The sequence below is a fragment of the Musa acuminata genome, chromosome BXJ2-6, assembly GCF_036884655.1.
Source record: "Musa acuminata AAA Group cultivar baxijiao chromosome BXJ2-6, Cavendish_Baxijiao_AAA, whole genome shotgun sequence".
In the NCBI taxonomy this organism is placed as follows: domain Eukaryota; kingdom Viridiplantae; phylum Streptophyta; class Magnoliopsida; order Zingiberales; family Musaceae; genus Musa; species Musa acuminata.
The window spans coordinates 5,907,063-5,928,873 of NC_088343.1; the positions used below are offsets into that span (position 1 = coordinate 5,907,063).

General features: G+C 35.7%; 2 protein-coding genes across 2 annotated transcripts; one reads left to right on the forward strand and one right to left on the reverse strand.

The window, feature by feature from the left end:
* The first annotated feature begins 2,506 nt into the window (after positions 1-2,506).
* On the forward strand, positions 2,507-6,456 carry LOC135614431 (uncharacterized). Its single transcript, XM_065111802.1, has 4 exons — positions 2,507-3,204; positions 4,373-4,613; positions 4,759-4,876; positions 5,968-6,456. Exons 1-4 carry the CDS (start codon positions 2,642-2,644, stop codon positions 6,057-6,059), a joined length of 1,014 nt encoding a protein of 337 aa, XP_064967874.1. The 5' UTR covers positions 2,507-2,641; the 3' UTR covers positions 6,060-6,456.
* A 5,094-nt stretch (positions 6,457-11,550) lies between these two features.
* On the reverse strand, positions 11,551-17,704 carry LOC103987088 (peroxisome biogenesis protein 3-1). Its single transcript, XM_009405281.3, has 7 exons — positions 17,464-17,704; positions 17,182-17,343; positions 16,866-17,065; positions 16,567-16,697; positions 14,966-15,093; positions 14,487-14,726; positions 11,551-12,014 (listed from the first exon to the last, which is right to left on the reverse strand). The coding sequence occupies exons 1-7, from the start codon at positions 17,475-17,477 to the stop codon at positions 11,759-11,761; spliced, it is 1,131 nt and encodes a 376-aa protein (XP_009403556.2). The 5' UTR covers positions 17,478-17,704; the 3' UTR covers positions 11,551-11,758.
* Positions 17,705-21,811: the final 4,107 nt, after the last annotated feature.

Here is a 21,811-nt window from a genome sequence, read left to right on the forward strand (position 1 = left end):
CAGGAACGTCCAAGTGATCACCATGTGTCAAGAACAGAGCCATTCTCAACATCCATCAAGAGAAACAAGACGGTGAGGATCTCAAACTTGGTGTTTCAAGTGACTTCAATTGGAACTCGCATGAGATTTTGGCCTTAAAACCAATGGAAGCTGCCTGGTTCAGAAATATTCTGCAGAAAAGGCATCCACTGGTTCAGATAGCTCTTGCAGACTGAAGCTTATGAAGACTGAACTCATATGGCAATGAAGCAAAGGTGGTATTCTGCAGCACTAATGAATGTATAACTCCAGTTTGCTGTGAAAATGCTGTGTTCTTCTTCTCCGATGGGAATTTTGGTACTATTTATTTTCTGAAACACAGTAATAATGTCTTGTTTGACTGTTCAGAACTGGCTGCCAATCCAAACAAAATCATTTCTTTTTGGTCTGAAGTTGGTGATGCATATTAAGGATAAAATTGCAGATGAACAGAATCTAAAGGGGAAACTCCCTCTGAGATACTTCAAGTGAAACATGCAGTTGCTATACCATTCACCATATCTTCAACTTGGGAGAGAAGGAAAGGAGAAGCCAAAAAAACAAATACAGAAATATATGGGTGAGAATGAAACTCTCACTCAGTATCACTAATCTCTCACTCATTCAATACTTAATAGCACTCTTATGAAGTGAATGATCTGTACGCGGTCCAAATATTGGGCTGAGCCTAAAAGAATCCGGCCCAGTCTATCTTAAAGCTTTGGAGTTCGAACCTAGCAAGTTCATACGACATCAAATTTATCATGAATGGACGTAACATTTGGGAAAAAAAACATTGTTGTCGTGCATTATAAAGCTCAATTAACTAATCGGGAAAGGGCATCTAAATGAAGTCAATGCTTTACTAGTAATTACCGGTGAACTAATTTAGTATGTCAACTGGTTCTAAATTCAATATGATATATTTAATTTAACATTTAAAATGTATTTTGATCAATGGTTGTAACAAAATATTAAGCATAAATTATCAGAAAAAAAAAACTTTCAATTTTGTAATTTTTCAGATAATGTCTCAATTTTAAAAATTTTACTTATAATTTTATCTTTTAAAAAATAATCATTGACCACCATTCTCTGTCTTATCAATAACCCCCTCTAAACAGTTGTTAATTACTCATAATGCAGGAGTGGTCATGCACAATGATGAACAATTGAAAAGATCTCACCCTCATTGGACCTAACAACTACCTCTCATCAACTGGTTGTCTATGTCCCTATGTATAAGTTGGTTTTACTAGTCACTCTCACTTCATCCAAAATAGATGCCCATCGCTTACAACGCCTTTGGCCATCTCTGCACACAAGTTTGTTAACGCTCGTGATAAGTGATTGAATGCCTAGGGTTGACATAGATACTTATGATATCCCTAGGGCCTAATGATAATGATGAAGTTGATGTAGGAAGAATGAGATGATGGTGCAAGGTGTAAAACGACGACGGAGGTAGAGATAAAATTACCAAGGGTGCCTATAGAAATTTTTTAATTATGATATTATTCGAAGAATTCTCAGTTAAATTTTTTTAATAAAATTTCACCCAAACATTAATTTAGAAAAGGGCTAAAAGATTAGTTACCTCATTTTGATATCTACTGTTAGTATAAAAGATATTTTCTTGATGAACACGTGTCACCATCATATCCAACACACGGGGTACGTTGTGCCAACGGCCCGCAGCGGATCTGCTGTGTGAGCGATGCTTCTCGAAGCTTCCCTGCACGTGGGAAACGCGTCACACCGGTGGGTTCCGTGAGGTGTGGCCGACGGCTATTAAGCGAGGCATCGCCATCGTCCATCCGCCGACGTCAGGGTAAGTGACGGCCGAACAACCACCCAACACGGTCTGCTCTCACATCCCCACGAGCTCTCGTGCCGTCTACCACACGGCACGAATCTCCAGGCTCATCTTATCGCTCCTTTCTGAGAACGCCACACCAAACCGCAAACACGAAATTGTGGCAAATAAGCATCTCAAACGTGGCATGTATAAAACGTGGAGAATTTGCCGTCCGTGTAAAGAGACGTTCGACTTTGTGCCCAATCAGCGTATCGTAAGCCGGCTTCACATGAAATGGTTCCTCGTTGCCACCGCAAGCCAAAACTTCCCCTGCCCTTCCCCAGTCAAAGTCAAATCAGCCCCAAGTGGTGACCAAACACGTCGCTTGGATGGGCTTTTTGTCTTGAAACAGGAACTTGTGATCCAAACTTCAGCCTATGGCCCTCATCCCCCGTTCTGTGGGACCCACTCATTTCAACGAATGGCAGGTGCTTTGTCGCGAAGTAAGAGAGTTTCCTGCTTTACGGACGTCAGCTGCAAAGAACTAAACACCGCGTGCCGAAAAGACCTAATCGAATGAATCGAGCAGATCGCCTCAGCCCCTAACGGTTACCTCACGCCTTATCCTGTCCCGACGGCGCATTTTACCTCATCCAAACCACTGTACCCTATAACCTTCCTCCACGCGTCCGTTCACTCCCAACAACGGTAATCTGTCCCCGACCTACCTACCTCCCCCCTTCTCTCTCTCTCCTCTCTCTAAACGCTAAGGAGAGAGAAAAAAGGGACAGAAAAAAGAAGAGGAAAGCGAGATCGGAACCCGAAATGGGAAAGCTCCTCTCCAACTCCGCCGCCGTCGCCGAAACCCTAAACCCATCGCCGTCCCTCCTCCAGTGGCCGGACCCGGACCCGATCCATACACCAGAGGCCGCCGATCCGGCGACAGCTGCCTTCGCGTGGGCCGCCGTCTCCGGGCTGGACGAGCAGCAGCGACGGCGGCTCGAGAAGATCCACGCGCGGGGGGTCTTCTGGAAGAACCCGCGCGATGCGGAGGCCCCCGGTGTGGCGTTCCGGCTGGAGCACGGCGGTGACGTGGAGGCGGACGGAAACTGCCTGTTCACGGCGGCGCGGAGGGCGATGGGGCCCAAGACGGCCGGGGCGCGTGAGCTGCGGCAGCGAGCGGTGCGGCGGTTCTTGGAGGACTATGGATCGGCGGACGGTGCGGCGAGGGAGGCGGCAGACGTGGCTATCCGGCACTTGTACTCGCCGGATCTGAAGGCTGGGTGGGGCATTCACGTCGTGCAGGAGGTGAAGCTCCTAGCGAAGAAGGCGGATCGCGAGGGCTTGGATGCCTCCATTCAGGAGCTCGTAGATCTAGGACTCCAAAGGTATAGCATCATCGCCTTTTCCTTTTTTATTTAACTAATTTTCTTTACTAAACGTTCTTTATCTTTCGACGCTTAGATCTATTTGTACGTTCTTAATTCTATTTATTGTTTCTTTCTTTTCTTTGGAAAATTTTCTCGTATTGTTTTGCAGTTTATGCTTGTTATCGTTTGTCTCCAATTTCATACTTGTGGAAATTCTACAATATATATAATCTGTGGCATTTCTTAATACTGTGGATCGACTTTGTTGCATACTCATTTGCTATTTGGAAGGTATCAGAAAAGGCAAGGGTAATACATTGCCAGAGAGCGCTGATTTTTTTCAGGATCATACAAGATTATGTTCTGATATGTCTGTCAGCTGCATTCTTGACGAAGAGGTTTAAAAAGTTTTTATCTACTTATTCATGGCATATTCAGATTTTTTCATTGTTGACATATGCACCGATGCACCAAACTTGTACTGATGCTCTAAACGTTTTATTTCAAATGAAATTATTGCTTTCCATTTGTGTACAGTTAGGCTAATCTTGTCCGTATATTAGCTAAAGTCGATGTCATGGGACCAGGTAAGGTCATTTTATTGTACTTAACCATAGAGGACACTGGGTATCAGTTGGTGCATGACAAGTGAAACTTGACTTGACTTTAACTGCCCAACCCATCTTGTCTGTCCAAGTTGGCTAAACTTGGTTTTTTTCATGGTTGACCCTGTCCCATCACTTTCTTGTATTAGAGTAACATAGTCAAAATCATCTTGAGCTTGAAGGAACATTGTTGTGTGAAACTAGCATTATGTTCTCATCTAACTATTATTAGGAAATCAAGATCTTGGGCTGAGTTTTGTGAAATCAAAATTTCTTGAATATATTCTAGCTTTTACTGTTGAAAACACCATTCTTTTTTTTTATTCACATATATCATGAATATCCCTTTTGTGGCTCGCCAAAAGAAAAAAACAAAAGATTATCGTCTGATTACAAAATCATGCCACATCTTGTAAATAAAAAATGTATGTTTTAAATCTTGCTTCATTTAGTAGTTCTCTAATTGAATTCGGAAACAATGAATTTTTGGATGAGTTCTAAAGATTCACAGATTGTGATAAGAGAAATTTGTGCGAGATGTTTGTATTTGTTTGCTGACTTTACTTCTCAATTGACTGAAGGGAAGGGGCAGCAGAATCTATTTATAAAGAGAGATGCATTGCCATAAATGATGGACTAAGTTGGGCAAAGTACATGTCCATCTCTGGCTCTCCGGAGGATGAGTATGACATCATTACATTACAATACACAGAGGAGGGGTTGTTAAGCATAGATGAGAATCGGAATGGCCATGCTGCAGCTTTTGGCGATGATATTGCCATTGAGAGCTTGGCAACAGAGTTCCGACGGGAAGTATATGTGGTGAGTGTCATGCTCTGATAAAGTAGTCTGTTTATTCTTTTGGTCCATAAGTCTATTCTAAGGCCACTTATTAATTTTACGAAACCCTGTTTCATGATTGCTAAGTTGTGCCTCCTGTGTTTTGTCGTCTTTGTTACTTTTTCAGGTTCAAGCACATGGGTCGGATGCAATGGTGGATGAAAACGATTGCGTCTTCTTTCTCCCCCACAGTCCCAGGGTTCAAATCTGTGAACCTCCCATTTTTCTGTTTATGAAGGGAACAGGTAAACAGAATTTTGCAACAATATGGTGCAATGCCTGATATTCGATCTCTGTTCTGGTTAACATGTTGTAATTTATTCCTCCCAATTTAAGTTGTATTGCTTTCGTTGTTGCTATATTCTACTCTCCTGGCGAAGCCTTATACAATTTCATAGATCTCACACTTGAAATTCCGGCCCCTTCTAGCCCATCATCCTCTTCTTTATTTTTTTTTAACTTAAGCCCGAGATTAATTATTGCTATTAACTTATGTTTTAGACTGTTTATAGCTTCTACAATTTACTTTTTGAAGAAAGAAAAAGTGTGAGCATCAGCGTAGGACAGGTTTTCTTTTTCATCAGAATGTGTTGGACTTTCTTGAATGCATCACAGTTGTTTCTAATATATGACTGTTCAAACAAGTGTGGGCAATTGTTGTTGCCTCGAATGTTTGTCTTTCTGAGCTTTTCAGATAATGTGTGCTGAAATGTTCCAAGTAGCATATAGCCTAGCATGGTGTCATCAACTTAGGTTGGGTTTGTCATTGGACTGCTAAATTCGTTTAGTTGCTGGGACCAGTTTAACCTGCTCCTGATCCTACTTCTATGGACTGATTCAAGGTTTGTCAACATCTTGAAGATTCCAAGATCGGTGGTGAATTGAGCATTGTCAATGATTTGGTGGACCTGACATGTAGACTTTTAGATATGAGCTTTTTATTTAAGGCTTTTTTTTATAGTTTTATCTTCTAATATTTGAAATTTCAAGTGACATTACCGAATAGTTATAATTCATGTTGTTTTAGATAATTCACATGTCTGTCAAAATAGATCTAGACAAAGTGCCATGCCTCAAAATTTCCGATTATAATTTTATATCTGCTAAATATGTAATCTTGCCATGATTTTACCAAAATTATCAGAATATGAATTATGTGGGTGATGGTTAACCGTACAAACATCTACTGTTGCTGTTGATTTATTCTGGGTATGCAGTGTATTCATCCTATGACAAGTTGTATGCTTTGACAAGTGCAGTTAGATGTCAGTCTCTTATCTTGTCCTTTGTCCTTGTTCTAAATGTTAAAGACAATCTACATTGTGGTGTGTTACAGGTTGGTGTGGTGCGGGAGCTGACCATTACGAGCCTTTAATAGCCAATCCTCTTCCTCTTATTTCCCAGGACAAGGCTGCCGTCGTACTGTGAGATGCATCCATTGCCAGATTTTGTGGAGCTGAGCTGGGCTGTGTCTTAGTTTTTTCCTCATGGACATTATTGGCTCATTATTGTCGAGGGCAATTATTGATTCTTTTTCTGTATTATTTTTTGAACATGATCCAATTTGGATCGATGCTGACTCTGACCAACCCCTTGCGCTGTTTCTGTATCGGTATTGCTAGTTTAAAGTGGTGAGAGATTTCTCGGAGTCGTTTTCGACTACTCTCGTTCCGAAGATCTTGATTGTTATGATCAGAGTCATGTTTTCTCTTTTTTTTTTTCTTTTTTTTTGGTCTTTTTAGATTGATATCATGAGAGTGGCAATGTTTGAACTCTCTCGTTTGTTAAGACAAATTAATTCAAGCACATGCCTCCTTTTGAATTATTTTGTTGATCTCATGGATGTGGCCAGAGCTGTAGCTGTCGATGCAAGAAGCTTTGTTTAATGGTGTAAGTTGATATCATTGTTCTTATTAGTCGGAGCTGGTTTTAATCACATTAAGCGATATATAGGGATTATTCCAATTTATTTTCCTCGTTAGCATGCATCCTCGAGGGAAGTCTTTGTTAGTTTGTTTGTTTCGGCTCTGACAACTCTTGTATGTGGGGGCCGCCGCATCAGTTGCCTCCCTCCTCCAACAACACAATGAAGAGCCGACGTGCAGTCCATCCAATAGGGGCTTGTAGGGAAAAGAAATGGATTTGTAAACAACCAAACACATGAACAAACTATTAAGTGGAGGACCTATAGACATTAAGATTATCAATTGATGATGCATAATATAAATGTCTTATGAACGAAGTCTTCATAATTATTATGATTTGGTTCTTCTATATATATCTTATATATCTCTAAATTTTTTTAATAGAGAGCAAGATTTAAGAAATACTTATGGTACTCTTGAAACTCTCTTTACAGTATTTAGAAAAGATACTCTCTAGCTTTAAGATGTTTAGAAAGGGTAAAGAGGGTGAGAGAAAAGATAAATTGTATGGGGTTTATGTGAGAGAGAGTGTGTAAAGAAATTTGTACTCAGTGAGGGTAACTCAAAGAGTTTTATAATTAATCTTGTATCGTGAAGAATTTGATTTAGACATTAATCTTGATAGCAGATAAGATTTCCTCAATAGAGTAAAGGATTTTCATCAGAGTCGAGAGATTTCTCATATAGTTAGGGAAATCTTATATGCTCTTAATTGTTAATCTCTTGATATTTTTTTGATTTTTTGAAATTCTTCTCTCCCTTTCCAACAATAAGATACTATTGCAAAACCAAATGACACCCAAGAGCTTCTAAGGGTGTTAAGATGCTTGACATTTTGAGTACGACTCTACTATATGAAATCACTACACGTTACAAGCTAAAGACTTCATTTTTGAATAATTTTAACTCTACACGATAATTACATATAAGCTATAATTACAAGTTAGATACATCTACAAAACCTAACTAAAATAAGACTTCAAGTCTATTGCTAACCCTTTATACACTACCTAATTAAAAAAACACGAACATTACATTGAACGTTTTCTTTCCGAACAACCTATGACATTCTCCCTCACTTATTTCTTGACATTCTCATTGAAGACTTTGCAAATGTTGAATCTCTAATACTCCTTCAATTGCAATATACCTCCTGGGTCTCAACTATTCTCTACACGAGTAGTTGATTCTTTATTTGTTAATTTTATTTCAACTCATCTATGAATATGACTTTGGTGTGGGATTGATCGAGTTCTATTGATTTTTGTTAGTTATTATGGATCTCTTTAGATGAAGAAAAATGATATTTATTTTTACACACTAATCTATCAATTTTTTTGCATCGATTGAGCTAGATGGATGCATATTGAAACTTAAATAAACATGACATTATATAATTTAAATTTTTAAGACCTTCTCCACAAAATTTGCCTAAAAGATTTTTTTTTACTTAGGCATCATCTCTAAGTTGCATCGCCTTAATTTTTTTTTTATGTCACTATCACCACTATTGGATATTTGACAAATATTATATTTTTCTAAGTAGGAAGGGACTAAAAAAGTGTGCAGAGCTCATATATAAGATAACAAAGAAAAATAAGATACTCATTTTCTTAAAAATTAAGAAGCTTACTATTATTTACAATTATAATATTAGAAGTGTAGTACTCATCGTACTAAGTTGGATGTTGAAATTTGTCTCTTCTTTATCATCAAACTTTCATAATGTACAAAGTGTTATCTTGAAAAAGCAAAATTTCTCTCCCACTAAAGCAAGTCTCTAGTAGATATGGTAATCTCTCTAGAACTATATCAACTTCTACATCATTTTTATCGCCTACTCCTCTAAATAAAAAAAGAATAAAACATTGTATGTTATCTACTTTGTTCCTTACTTTATAACCATTGTATCGACATGAAGTTTTCTATTTTCAACTAATTCAATAAGAAGCCCTTCGACACAAACTTTTAAAAGTTACTATTTACCAAATCTTGGTTCTTAGAGTTTGCCATTGTAATATCTATTACCTCCATCCCCTTTTATGATCATTGCTCTCTTCGTACTAGGGCACAATGGATAAAATAATTATCTAAAAGTACCACCTCTATGATATTATGTAAACCTTGTGGCCGCAACTATGCTATCAATCATCTTGCATTTGCATTCTTCTTTTTGTGATCGGTAGATTTGCTACTATGATATCATGACATTTTCTTTGAATCATCTCAATTATGACTGATGCTTGATTTTGTGTAGCTTAGTCATGCTTTCATAACTCTTTTGACCACATACTTTAATACATTTGTATTCTAAAGTTCACCTCTAATAAATGGAAAGGTGAACTATAGTTTTTATGCATGATCTCTATCATTATGTTGTAAGGCTTATGCTGATCCTATTCCTCGTTTATGTTTTTGGTACCAACATTTATTTGTTTAGCATTGTTTACTAATTGTACCAAACTTTTTGAACGAGTATGAGCTAAATCCACTATTTAATAGCTCTAATCATATATTCGTATAATCAAGTCCCTCGTGGGACTTACCGGTGCACACCAGAAGATTCACCTTTATGGTGTTGTGCCTTCATCCATGCCTAGGGTTTCATTTAATACAAATTTGGTGTATACATGGAAGACTCATCTCTACATTTAACTGATTGGATCTCTACTCTCTTTTTGTTTTGTTGCTCACTAAAGAGGAGATCCTAACAATTTCAACCATTCCCCACATGATTAAGTACCCCATGAGACATTCCAGTGTTTTATATCGCCTTTAATATTCCACCATGATTCGTTGTATAATATTGCCTATTTATAACTCTCTATTATTATCTAATCTTGGTCTGAAAAACTTAGACTATGATCTTCTCTTTATTACTCTTTTGACAATTGACCTTCATACACTTGATTAGTCCCCACAATACCGAGCCACCCATGAATGAAGTACAATTATGAGTTGATCCATCGCTCAATTGCTCTCAAAGTTCTACTGACTTCATTAGATATTGGTGCATCAACATCTATATCCTAGGCCTTTATCTCTGCCATATGCAGTACCTCTTTTGAATTCTTCCCTAAGAACACAAATGACAATACTTGGATATATTATTCAAAAGTCCCCACCTCTATAACCCCTTGCCCCGCACCAAGGTCTTCCTCATGACAACTCCACCACATTAGTTAAATCGGTATCTGCCTTGATCCTCCAATCAATCTCCTTACTAAGTTAAGGTGTGTATGCCTCAAAGTTCTCTTTCACTTTGGCACCACATGAGATGAGTTTACCTCTCGTAAAGAGGAAACTAAGGAATGACATGATGCTTTTGTAAGTGTTCATGCCCTTAACATCCATCCAAAGAAAGTTCCACAAAGTAGGTACTTTCATTCTATGTTCCGACTTCATTTATATAGCTCAAGTTCTTCACCAAGTTTAACTCAAGATGCTATGCTTCTTCGTCTGCTTTGGGACAATGCTGACCCTGCATCCACCATTGGGTGGGTCAGCACTTGTTGAGCTTAATATTCTCCTCGTTGACTCAAAGTATGTCTGTCTTTGGTGTTGCTTTTGGTTGCTCTCCCACTTGATCTCATGATGCATCCAATGATGCATACCCTCATGCAAGATCTGACTCTTTGTTGCTTGCTCAATTTCAACCTCCTTCAAGTTTTGTTGAGTGCTTGCAGTTAGATATCTCGTTGAAATGTGTAATTTGTTGCATATGAATCATCTATAAAAAATTCAAGACTTATCCTACTCAAGATGTGTTCCATTGGAGTAACTTTTCTCTTTGCACAATTCTCATAGTTTTGAAGATTAATGTATCAAACACTTCATCCTCTAGACAATAACAATAAAATCATGCATTCTAGATTGTGACAATAAAATCATGTATCAAACACTAATGCTGCTCTTTGTTTCGACCATAAGACCTAATAACTTTTATGTCTCATTATAAAATTTAGAATCTTATTGACATATCCCTTTGCCATTGTGCAGAAAAAAAAAAAACTTTTTTACTCTATGGTGTTAAGTTTCGATCAGATCTCAAGTACTCTCGTTTGCCTTGCCTTGAGTATTATCAAGTTATTGAGTTGATAATGTCAAGTTGTAACTCAAAATCAACCATTTCAACCCTTGCCTCTTGTGCAAGGGTTGACCATTCCCTCGAACACCAAACTCAAAATCAACCATTTCAACCCTTGCCTCTTGTGCAAGGGTTGACCATTCCCTCGAACACCAATCTCAAATGATCATTGAGTAACTTCAATACCCATGTATCTACATCTACTTTCTCCAAACGATTATGCATGCAGACTACCCTCCATGTAACCCCATTAAGTCCCCAAGACACATGAGAACATTATGATACTTATCCCTAAAGGATTGGCCTCTCAATAACCTCATGTAACCTCATGGGATCTATGAGTAAAAGAAATAAGTGAGAAAGCAAATGATGAGAAAATTATCATAACAATGAAATATATTTTATAAACCATATGAAGTACCAAGATAGATTTCGCTAGCTCTAAACAATCATACGATAAAAAAAAAAACCAACACAACCAACTGTTCCCAAAGTTATCATGTACAAATGCCAATACGACACTACTCCAAAACTAAACTATGGCTCAACCCAGGATACTACCTCAAAGCCCCATTCAATCGTATTCCATCCGAGTGTTCCAAGATATTGAGATAATTGACATTTTGATGGCATCTCAATTCTAGGAAATCCCTACAAGTTGCAAGCCAAAGACTCCATTCTCAAACAATTTTACCTTACACGACCACATGCAAGCAACGATTACAAACCAGAAACAACCATAAAACCCAACCTTAATAAGACCGCTAACATGATACATAAAATATGAAAAATACATACATTACGTCAGGCACCTTGCTGCGAAAGAAACATCAGCAAGCAATACAGAGCTCCTATCCATGCATGTATTCAGACAGTTCAACACCACTCACTCTTCCTACTGGTTAAGTGAAAAAGCAAAACTCAATGGAAACTCAATATTGAAAACCACTGACAAAAGAATAATCACTACATATACAATTTAACAGACTTGTGCACAACTTCCTTCTACACTTATTCATCCCAGATTGCTGAGACTCCAATGGATGCGCAAGAGAGCAGCTTTTACAAAGAGCAGTTGCATCAACTAAAATCATCAGTTTCATTTCCTAATTCACTTAAGTTGCCAATGGCATGTTTGCATAAAGAAGAGTATAGAATAGTTCAACCTCCGGTAAGCTTCGAACAGACTGCACAAATTTGTTGTCGCCGGGCTCACCGAGTAGAGGCAAGCTTAGCCATGTGATTTGCGGCAATAGTTTGGCCAAGGGAACTCCTGAAGAGCTTGTCCCTCCAACATGTATGCCTACATCCTCGGTCAAGACATCAACTACCTTGTTGAGAGATATCTCCAAGACGTTTCTAAAATCAGGACTGCAAGAAGAGTAATGCAAAAAGGTCATTCCCAGAAAACAAGCAAGCATATGGTAAATGGCACGAATTATAAAAAAGAGTAAAATACATTAAACTTCTACTTACATCAATTGCAACCTAAATAGATAAATATGTTCTGTAAGAATCTCAGCTTTCATCAGAAAAATATGAAGCAATTAGAATAAAAAAATCCATCGTATTTATTTTTATTTTTTTTACTTTACTGCATTTTATTGAAGCAATGCACTCCACTTTTTTTTGTAGAAACAAAACTCATACAAAAATAACCTGCCATTACTAGTATCAACAGCTCTAACCTTCCTGAGGTCTACACAGTTTTATGTTCCAGCATGAAGCCTTAAAAGGTTATTCATACCATCCATGGTAAAAACTGGAGGTCTAAAAGTACTTGTATACCATCAGCACAAACTTTCACATAGTTCTGCTAGTAAGCCTGATGCAGGATAAATTATAATGAGAAAAGGAAGTTTCCTTTTAAAGAAAAGAATAGAAAGGGGAAAAAGAGAGGAATAGAAAAAATGATAATAGGAAAAGATAAAAAAGAACAAGGATATTTATCGGACTTACTCCAGCTCAACAAGAAACCTTCAGGAACAAAAGTTTCATACCTCCATATGGCTTACATGTATACAATGAAATTATACCATCGAAAATTAAAATATTGTATCACACTACTGATAATATTATGTAAGAAAAAAAAACCAATTCATTCAATCATTTTTTGGTTTTACAATTACATCTAAGAAAATAAATCATATACTAGTTCCTTTTTCAAAGGAGATAAATTTATTAGAATAATCTTTTTAGATGATTTGGAGAAATCTTTCTTTTACATAATATGTCCAAGTGATGGGCTTTCATCTTCGTAAAATGATAGAACTTTCTTGTAGAGTTGAAAACTTTCATCAAGATTTGTAAACTTTAATGAATCAAGTTTAAATTTCTTTCGTCTTTTTCTTTATTGGTTTTCCTTTTTCTCTTCCCGAACAATCTAGAAAATTAAAATAAAACCAAGAAACTGTCATTTGACAACTTATGATTTTAACAAAAAAATATACTACTTAATAAAATTTATTCTAATCAGAGATAAACTAAAAATGGTCCCCATCAAAAAAGGTCTTGTTACCTTGGATTAATTGTTTGGCAACAGGGAGTGCTTGCAGAATATGATATTGTATTATCTATAAAACAAATACATAATGGTTAAGATGGAGAGGTGCATCTCTCATTGGATGACCAATATTATAAATAAATTATTACGCTTTTCAGTAAGAATCATAGGTGGTTCCTCAACAAAAAAAAAAATCTTTAGGTAGTTAGGGAAAAATATATTTATATGAGAATGCTGAGATGGACAAGCAAAAGTCACTCCCAATGTTGCATGGGCATGATATGAAAGTCAAATAAGTAAACATATCAGTGTCTGACTCAGTCAGCCAAGAGACAAGTCACCAGGAAATGCATATTGAAAATATAAAAAACCTAAAAATATAAAAAAAATGAAATTGCTTTATGAAATGTATAAATAAATAAAGTAAAAACTAATCAATTCTCAAGGAATAGTGGAAGGTTCCCGGGGAAGATGTCAGTCCCTCTGTGTGTGCCTTATGCAAAAGCAGCAACTGTAGCAGTCAAGTTTGCCAAAAGAATAGTATTTGGGTCTGCCATGGGGCAGTGTCAAAACAAGGATGTGGGCATGAATACATGGGTTTGGGATGGATTTGAGGTAACAACGATTGCTCAGATTCAGAATTACGGACAAATAGAATGATTGATGACATTTATTAGTCACACATAGCACCACATTTTACTTGAACAACCAACAGAACTAGTAATCAAGAATAGCAGATGCGCTTGATATATGTGAAAATCTGAATTTACACTCCAATGACAAGTACCATCAACATTTAAAAACCGAAGTTTTAAAGCCACATACAACTCTGTAGAAATCAAAATCATATTTAGATCTAATATAAAATAAGAAGGCAGATTAGTACATGGGACTCCCACTAACATAAGGTCTGAGATAGTATATGCAGACAAGTCAATCTTACACTATAAGAAATTACATCACCCGAACCATGGTCACCCAGTTCATGAGAAAACAATCTTACATGACTCAAGCCTCATCCTCAAAGTATTTATCAAAACATGACATACATAACTGCTGAAAAAAAAAAAAACCTCCAAATGTAGCTTCAACATATATTCAAAAATCAGAAGAAAATAGAAAGAAAATTCCAATAGGCTCCTTATCTAAATTAGCGGTCAACATGAACACAATAATTGTTCTTGCAACAAGGTCTTTTCAAAATTACACTGAGGAACTGGTTCTTTGTATTTTCAATGTCAATAATGGCATGCAAACTCTACTATATGTCCTTCGACAAATACCCTTGATGTATTGGTATATATGTATATATTAATTAAAACTAGAATATATTTGCATACCTGGAAAGCACAGCCCGAGTCTCAAATAATAGATGCTCAAGTTTGCTGGCATCCATAATAATAGAGGAATCATCAAATCCAGTGTCAGACATGGCCATCTGTTGCTTGTAGTCATTAACATTTTCAGGAACCACATAACTTAACCAGTAATTTGGTTCACCAATGTTCATGAACCTCTGCAGAATTTGGATCATCGTTTCACGCAGTTGGACAGCAGTAAAAGGCTCCTTAAGCTGCTTGCTGACAATGGTGCACAATGAAATAAAAAATTGTGATGTTAGCAACAAAGTCACACAATTTATACCTTGAAGACAAAGGTTGCATATGAATACAAGTGCAAAATGTTCCATACATGGTATTTTAATTATATCAAAGGTTTACATTCATAGTGCATGTATCATGAATATTCATGAAGAAAAAGAAAATTAATCATCATTTCATGCACGAAAAACAGGAATCAATCTGCATTAACTCCTTACTCTTTTAGAACTTCCCTAACAGCACTCTGCATGTTCATAACTAGTGAATTGATTCCATAGGTAGCAAGATAATCCGCAGTAGCTAGAAAGTCTTGTTGACTATGCCTACCAAATGAATCAATCTCATCCTGCCAAATAAAGAAAACACATGAATCATGTGTATGCTGTTTTGCAGTATTTTAAACTGTAGGAAAAACAAAAGAAACAGCATACCCACTAAATGAGCCAATATTGAGTTCTATCATGGTGCATATTTTTATACCTTTCCTTTCAACGAAAGTGGGACAAGCTAAACCATTCACAATAACATAACTGGACTTTGATATGAAATACTCTAATCAGCTAATCTATAATCTTCGACGCAACCAATGACTCCACAAACAAAATATTTGATGGATTACAAATGTTTTAGCCCTAGCTTTTAGCAACTATCCATGCTATATTACGCAATTAATGCACACAGTTCAAACAGCAACTTGATGCAATTAGCAGTGAAATAGGCTAAAGTTAAGTCTTAGTTAATTCTTAGTCAAGTTAAATCTGATTTTAAGGTGCAGTGCCTACTTTTTCAACAATTCAAATGAATTTCATTGTTATTTACAGTCACCATTCTAGAAAATACTTTGTTTCTCATTTTGAGCTTCACTAATATTTATGAGTAATACTTTTGGTATAATTCTAGTTTGTAAAGCCACTTAAACAATATGAACTGAGTTCAGAAACCTAAATGCCCTTTTAGATGAGTTTCAAGGGGACTAGGGATTTCTTAAAAAATGGAAGTCTTCTCCCATAAATTTGGCTTATGTAAAGATCAAAATTAATCAATATTTGAGCCTGTGAAGTTTATAAACAAGAATCATTACACAGATATCTAATTATCCTATGGCAAAATTATAGAGGTATGAAGATTGTTGAAGCTTTGGAGTCAAAGGACGGATAGTTGACTATCAACAGTGAACAGTTGTGCAGTAAAGATAAAGATCTTGCAAGAAAGGACAAAACAGAAAATCAATTATTGGGAAGCCAAAGAACATATTTAGAAATTACTTCCTTGATAGGTACACTTGGGTTGGTATAAAGATCAACTTCGTAAAGCAATCCAACAAAGGTTTTAGAAAAAGAAAATGATCTAGGAGTAGAGAGTACTTAAAAAAACAATAATTTGATGTTCAGGATTATTTGTGCAGTTCATACATCATTTTAGGAGTGTCCTGAAGAATACACCAATCAACATACTAAATGCACAAATTGACTTACAAATTAATGAGACCTCTGAGAAATAAATTCACATCACAAAAGTCATCCAAGATCATACAAACTATGGAGAGAACTATATTAGGCGAAGGCTAACTAGAAAAACTAAGGATGCAGTGAGAAGTATGTAAAAATATACACAATATGCTTCTACTATTTCTAAAAAAGTATCATTCACAGCCAAATTGGTTGCAAAAATGCCCATCAGAAGGCAAGAATAAACATTAAGTAATAGATAACCATCAAAACAAGCACAAACCAACATATTCAGTATATCTGCATAAGTACATTCTGATACATTGTAAGTGGGCCTTTTGCACTTCTAAACACAAGAAAAAAGCACCTACCAGAGCCTCAGAATTCTCAGAATCACGTGCAATCTCAACATAGAGTTGTCTCCCTAAAATGTTAACCTGAACTCTCACGTATAAGCAAAGCACTGTCATCGACCACAATGAAGCTGCCGTTCTTGTGAAGCCTGAAAGAAAGAACAATTATTTAGCAAAAAAGGATCCCTCTTTGGGAAGAAAGCTTGACTTTTTGAATGACCAATGGGACAAGTAATCTTAAGAACCAGCTCCATGGAAAAAAGCATGTTTGATGACAAATGGGAACAGAAACTGAGACAGAGAGCGAGCAAAGATACTTAGAATTTTAAGTCTCTCCCACAGCTCGAGCTTCTCCTTGACGGCGAGAGAGCTCGAATGACCCTTCCCCTGCATTAGCTTCTCCGTCAGGTGTGAGAGGTCCAAATCCTCCGATATCCTGGATCGCAGGTAGTGCATCGCGTACGGCAGCGTGGTCGTGTCCGAAATCCTCTGGATGTTCTCGAAATGCGCGTGCAATCTGACAATTAACGACAGCAACCAACCGACCAACCAATCACAATAAGAAGCAAAGCAATAGAGGATTCAAAGGGTTAAAAAATGAGAAAGTAAAAAAAAAAGGGAGGAATTAATTACTGTTTCTTGATGAGCTCATCGACTTGTCGAGCGCCGTCGAGCTGCCGCTCCAAGTCCGACAGCCTCCTGCTGTGACTCTCATAGAGCTTGTACACGAAATAACCGCTTCCCAACACTCCGAGGGAGATCAGAATCTTCCTCCTGTACCTGCCCCAGAAACCCCTGAATCGTCGCGTCCCGTCATTCAAAACGCAAGTTTTAGCACCGCAAACTCCAAATCACATCACAGCAAAGCTGATGGGAGCAGGAGGAGGAGGAGGAGGAGGAGGAAGAGGACACTACCTTAAAGAGAGCATGGCATAATTGGATGATCGAGGAGGCTTCTTGGTCTGGTCTGTGGAAAGGGAAGACCGAATCCCGCGGAAGGGAAGGGGGACAGAGAGGCAGGCACGAAGAACAACCGCCGATCTTTTTCTTCAAGGGATTGGGAGATAGATTCCTTCGGCGATCGAAGACAAGGAAAGCTCGAGGGATCGAGCGAGCGAGAGAAGGAAGACAACCAGTTTGGTCCACGATGATTCGATTCCTGCGTCCACGAGATGATCAGTGAATCACTAACCTATTTGGGCCGGACCGGAAAAAAGACCTGGGGGCCCATATTTGCAACAAAATCTCCGCCACTCGTGCCTTGAGCTCTCGTTGGCTGCTCATCAACCAGCCGTCAGATATCATGTGTTCGACGAAATGTCCACACGCGAAAGCCACAGCCCTCGCTCGCAGCCAAAATCCCGACTCAATCCGACCGTCCAACACATGATATCCGACGGCTGTTGTTATAATGGCCAAAGCAATAACGTTGGATATTTTCAAGCTTTATTTCAAGAATATTTAAAATATGGATTACTCGTTTAAAGTGATTTGTAATTACTGTGCTTAATTTTTTTAATTAAAAAAATATATGATGGATATGAAACATCTAAAATGCATATTCAAAGGAAACATCTCACACGAGTCAATTTGGATAAAAACTAGACAAAAATTTCTAGTCCCTCTTTTTATTTTTGTGTTAAAAAATCAGCAAAAAAATTTATTCCCGAATAACATTCTTTCAATTTTGGTGAAAAATTATATTTTGTGAGTTATTATCAAAATACTTTGGGGAATTGGAATAATAATATACGTCCAATATTGATGGACATATTTTTATTTGCACTTATACTTTGAGTCATCATCGACAAATACACGAATCATACGATCGCAATTGGACCATGTCAAAAAGAGTTGTTATATTTAAATTTTTTGATGAACAATATACTGCTCATAATATCTATAGAATGATAAAAAATATTTTATATTATTGTATCTATTCCCCAATAGGTTTTTGAAATTTTATCAATAGGTTTTAATAAAGTGTTTATAAATATTGTATCTATTCCCCAATTAGACATCTTGCAATGTATTTTATATTAAATGTTTATATCATGTGTTGAATTTATATGTACAAAAGGGCCTTAAATATCTTGATATTTTTCTTTCTCTCATTAAGCAAATTATTTTATTAGTTGTGGACTTATCCACAACTAATAAAAGAACAGACTATATTTTATAAATTAAATATCAAAAGACCCACAAGATTTATTCAAAATGGAATGAATCAACCTATGAACTACTTAATAGTGTAAGACAATTAAGTTTATACTCACAACATTGAAATGTTTATAAAATATTTAGACATTTTTAAAAAATTTAATGATGCAACTTGTATTTTATCATCTTAGTCCTCATCTATTTTTAATTATATATATTAACTATAATAGAGCACTAGAAAAATATGAACATGATACTGAATTGAGCATGAGGCAATGAAACTATATGCGTATAACACTCTCTAAATATTCCAATGATTTACCTTATTATTTCTGTTTTTAGTCGTGTCGTCGTAGATTAGATAGCTTGCATGATTATTTAACTTCTTATTATGATTATTTGTATTTCGATGTTGATATTAGTGAAAGAATATGAGAAGTTAAAAAAAATGATGGTTAATTTATATGATTATTATATTACAAGTAATAATAATAGACAACAAAAGTCTTCTAAATGTAAGAATTGAGTAATAAATTTTGTAGAGGAGCGAAATTATTATTACAAAGATAAAAGAAACCAAGGAGATGATCAAATTGAAACTTTGAGCTTGATATGTATCTAACAACTTCTTTAGATTTAGTGATAACACTATAAGTAATAGCTTATTTGTAAGAATAAAAAAAAAATTGATCTATCAATCAAAAAAATGATTGGGAAATCATCAGACGTATGAGCAATTGATGATTTTTATAGATTCATTTTTATGTTATTATGCATATGAAAATATATGCACTTTTCAAAAGTGAAATTTTGAAATAAAATTATGACTTTTTTTAAGTTAAATTATTCATAATAAAAATATTTTTTTAATAAGAATCAAAACCAAATTTAATTTGATTTCGATTCTCAAAAATCAAAAATTAAAATTATCGATTTCAAACTCAAGAGGTGAAGCTTACAATTGTATCTCTCTTCTCTTTTAAGGTATGCATAAAGTGATATGTAAGATTTCCCCTATCATTCGATAGATATATAAATTATAAATATTTATTATAATTTATTTATTCATCAAAACATAAGTCAAAAATAGTCATAGACATTATTAAGAAATATATGAATGTCAACTCAAAAATAAAATTTAATTGGTTCTAGCGTAACGATAGAAATTTAATTGGTGCTATGGGAAGACTAATATGAAAATCAAAGATAAAATAAAAATGTTTCAGCAACAAAAATCCTAAGCTATTTATAAAATAAATATATATTTAAAATTCATTCATCCCAGTAACATATATCAAATACTCGAAGAAATACTTCTTTAATAACAAATTAAAAGCTTTATCCTATGGCATGAGTTTATATTCTTCTAAGAAGGGATAGAGATAAATACATATCGTATTTCAAAAGCAAATGCAATAGTATTCCTCATTCGTAAAAATGAAGATACGTTCCTCCCAATAATAGATGGAGGAACCGTTCAATAATTAATGACCCACTAATTTTTGAAGGAAATAAAACTACTTGTCCTCGATAGGAAAACAAAATCATCTCATATTAATCTTATTCATATCGAGATAAAATAATATATTGATTTTTTTAATTTTATTTTATAAATATTATTAATATCAAATAATATTAATTATCTTCTAGTTAACTTGAACCCTAGGTCAATCAGTTTAATTGAACTTAATTTAATTAAAGCCTAACTAACTCGATCTTTAATCCTCATTTAACTTGGAACTATTCGACACTCATATAATTTGAATTAAATTAAATTTAATTTAAATTAAATAAATCAAATCGATTTGAAATCACCCTAAATCGATCTAAAGTGATATTTGATTAAATCAATATTTAGGCCTAAATCGATCTAACAGGTAGATTGTATTGGGCTAGCTTATGTATTGGTTATGTACAACCTAGCTGGGCTTAACCTACTAGTTAGGCCTACTTTGCTGACTGTGTCCTAGGTTTTAGGATGAGCCTGACCTACTCACTTATTCTAATCCAAATCCTAACTAATTCTCTAATTCTGAATTATAGTTTAATAAAATTAAAATCAAAACATCTACTTATTAAAATTGAATCATTCAAATATAATAAATAAATAGTATTGATTAAAAAGATAAAATTATATTAAAAAAATTATTTTTAATAAACTATTTTATAAATCTAATAGAAATAAGTATTAAGAATAGCATCATGCAAGCAACATAAAAATTTTAAAAAGTATATATAGCATGAATAATTATAATATATTTTAATATAAAAATTTTAAATATTTGAACAAATAGAAAAAAAATAGAAACTGAATATATCATGAATAATTATAACATGCTTTAATCAAAAAATAAAATTTTAAACACTAAAATTTTTTTAAAAATATTAGAAAAGAAAAGAAACCTATCACTTCATACAACTCCTCATTTTTCCAGAAATCACTCCCATTATTCTCCACCTAAGATAATATATTTTTTTATTTACTTTATTGATAAAAAAAAAATAACTGTTTCCTAAATCAGATGATTATGCCTAAATTTAAGAATTTGATTACATATACCCTTTAATTTGCTTCTTTAATTACCTTTCTATTTTAGCCCGTCCCTAATCTCCTATATAACCCATCACCGAGCCCCGGCGAAAACCATATAATATCAAGTTTTAAGTGCAGTAACGATCATGGCGGTCGTCGTCGAACTCATCTTTGTTGCTCTTGTATCTCTTTGCATTATAAGAGGACGTGTCTTTTATGCTTCTCTTGGGTTCTCAGTAGAGAACTCCGTTGGGTCGGTGTGGAGTCGCTAAAGCTTGCCGTGCTTGTTTCGCAGGTTTGGCTGATTGCAGCATATCGGACATCAGCGTCTCTCAGTCCAGCACGGGGAAGACGGTGAACGGGAAGCCGGAGTTCGAGGTGGTGATCTCCGACCGGTGCATATGCTCGCGGTCGAGTCTGAAGCTGTCGTGTCCTGGATTCAACACCGTGGAGGCGGTGGACTCGCAGCTGTTCCGAACTTTCTGCCAATATTATTTATCATCATTATTATTAATCTCTCATAGTTTATAAGATTACAAGTCACATACATAATGACCATACACCGTGACC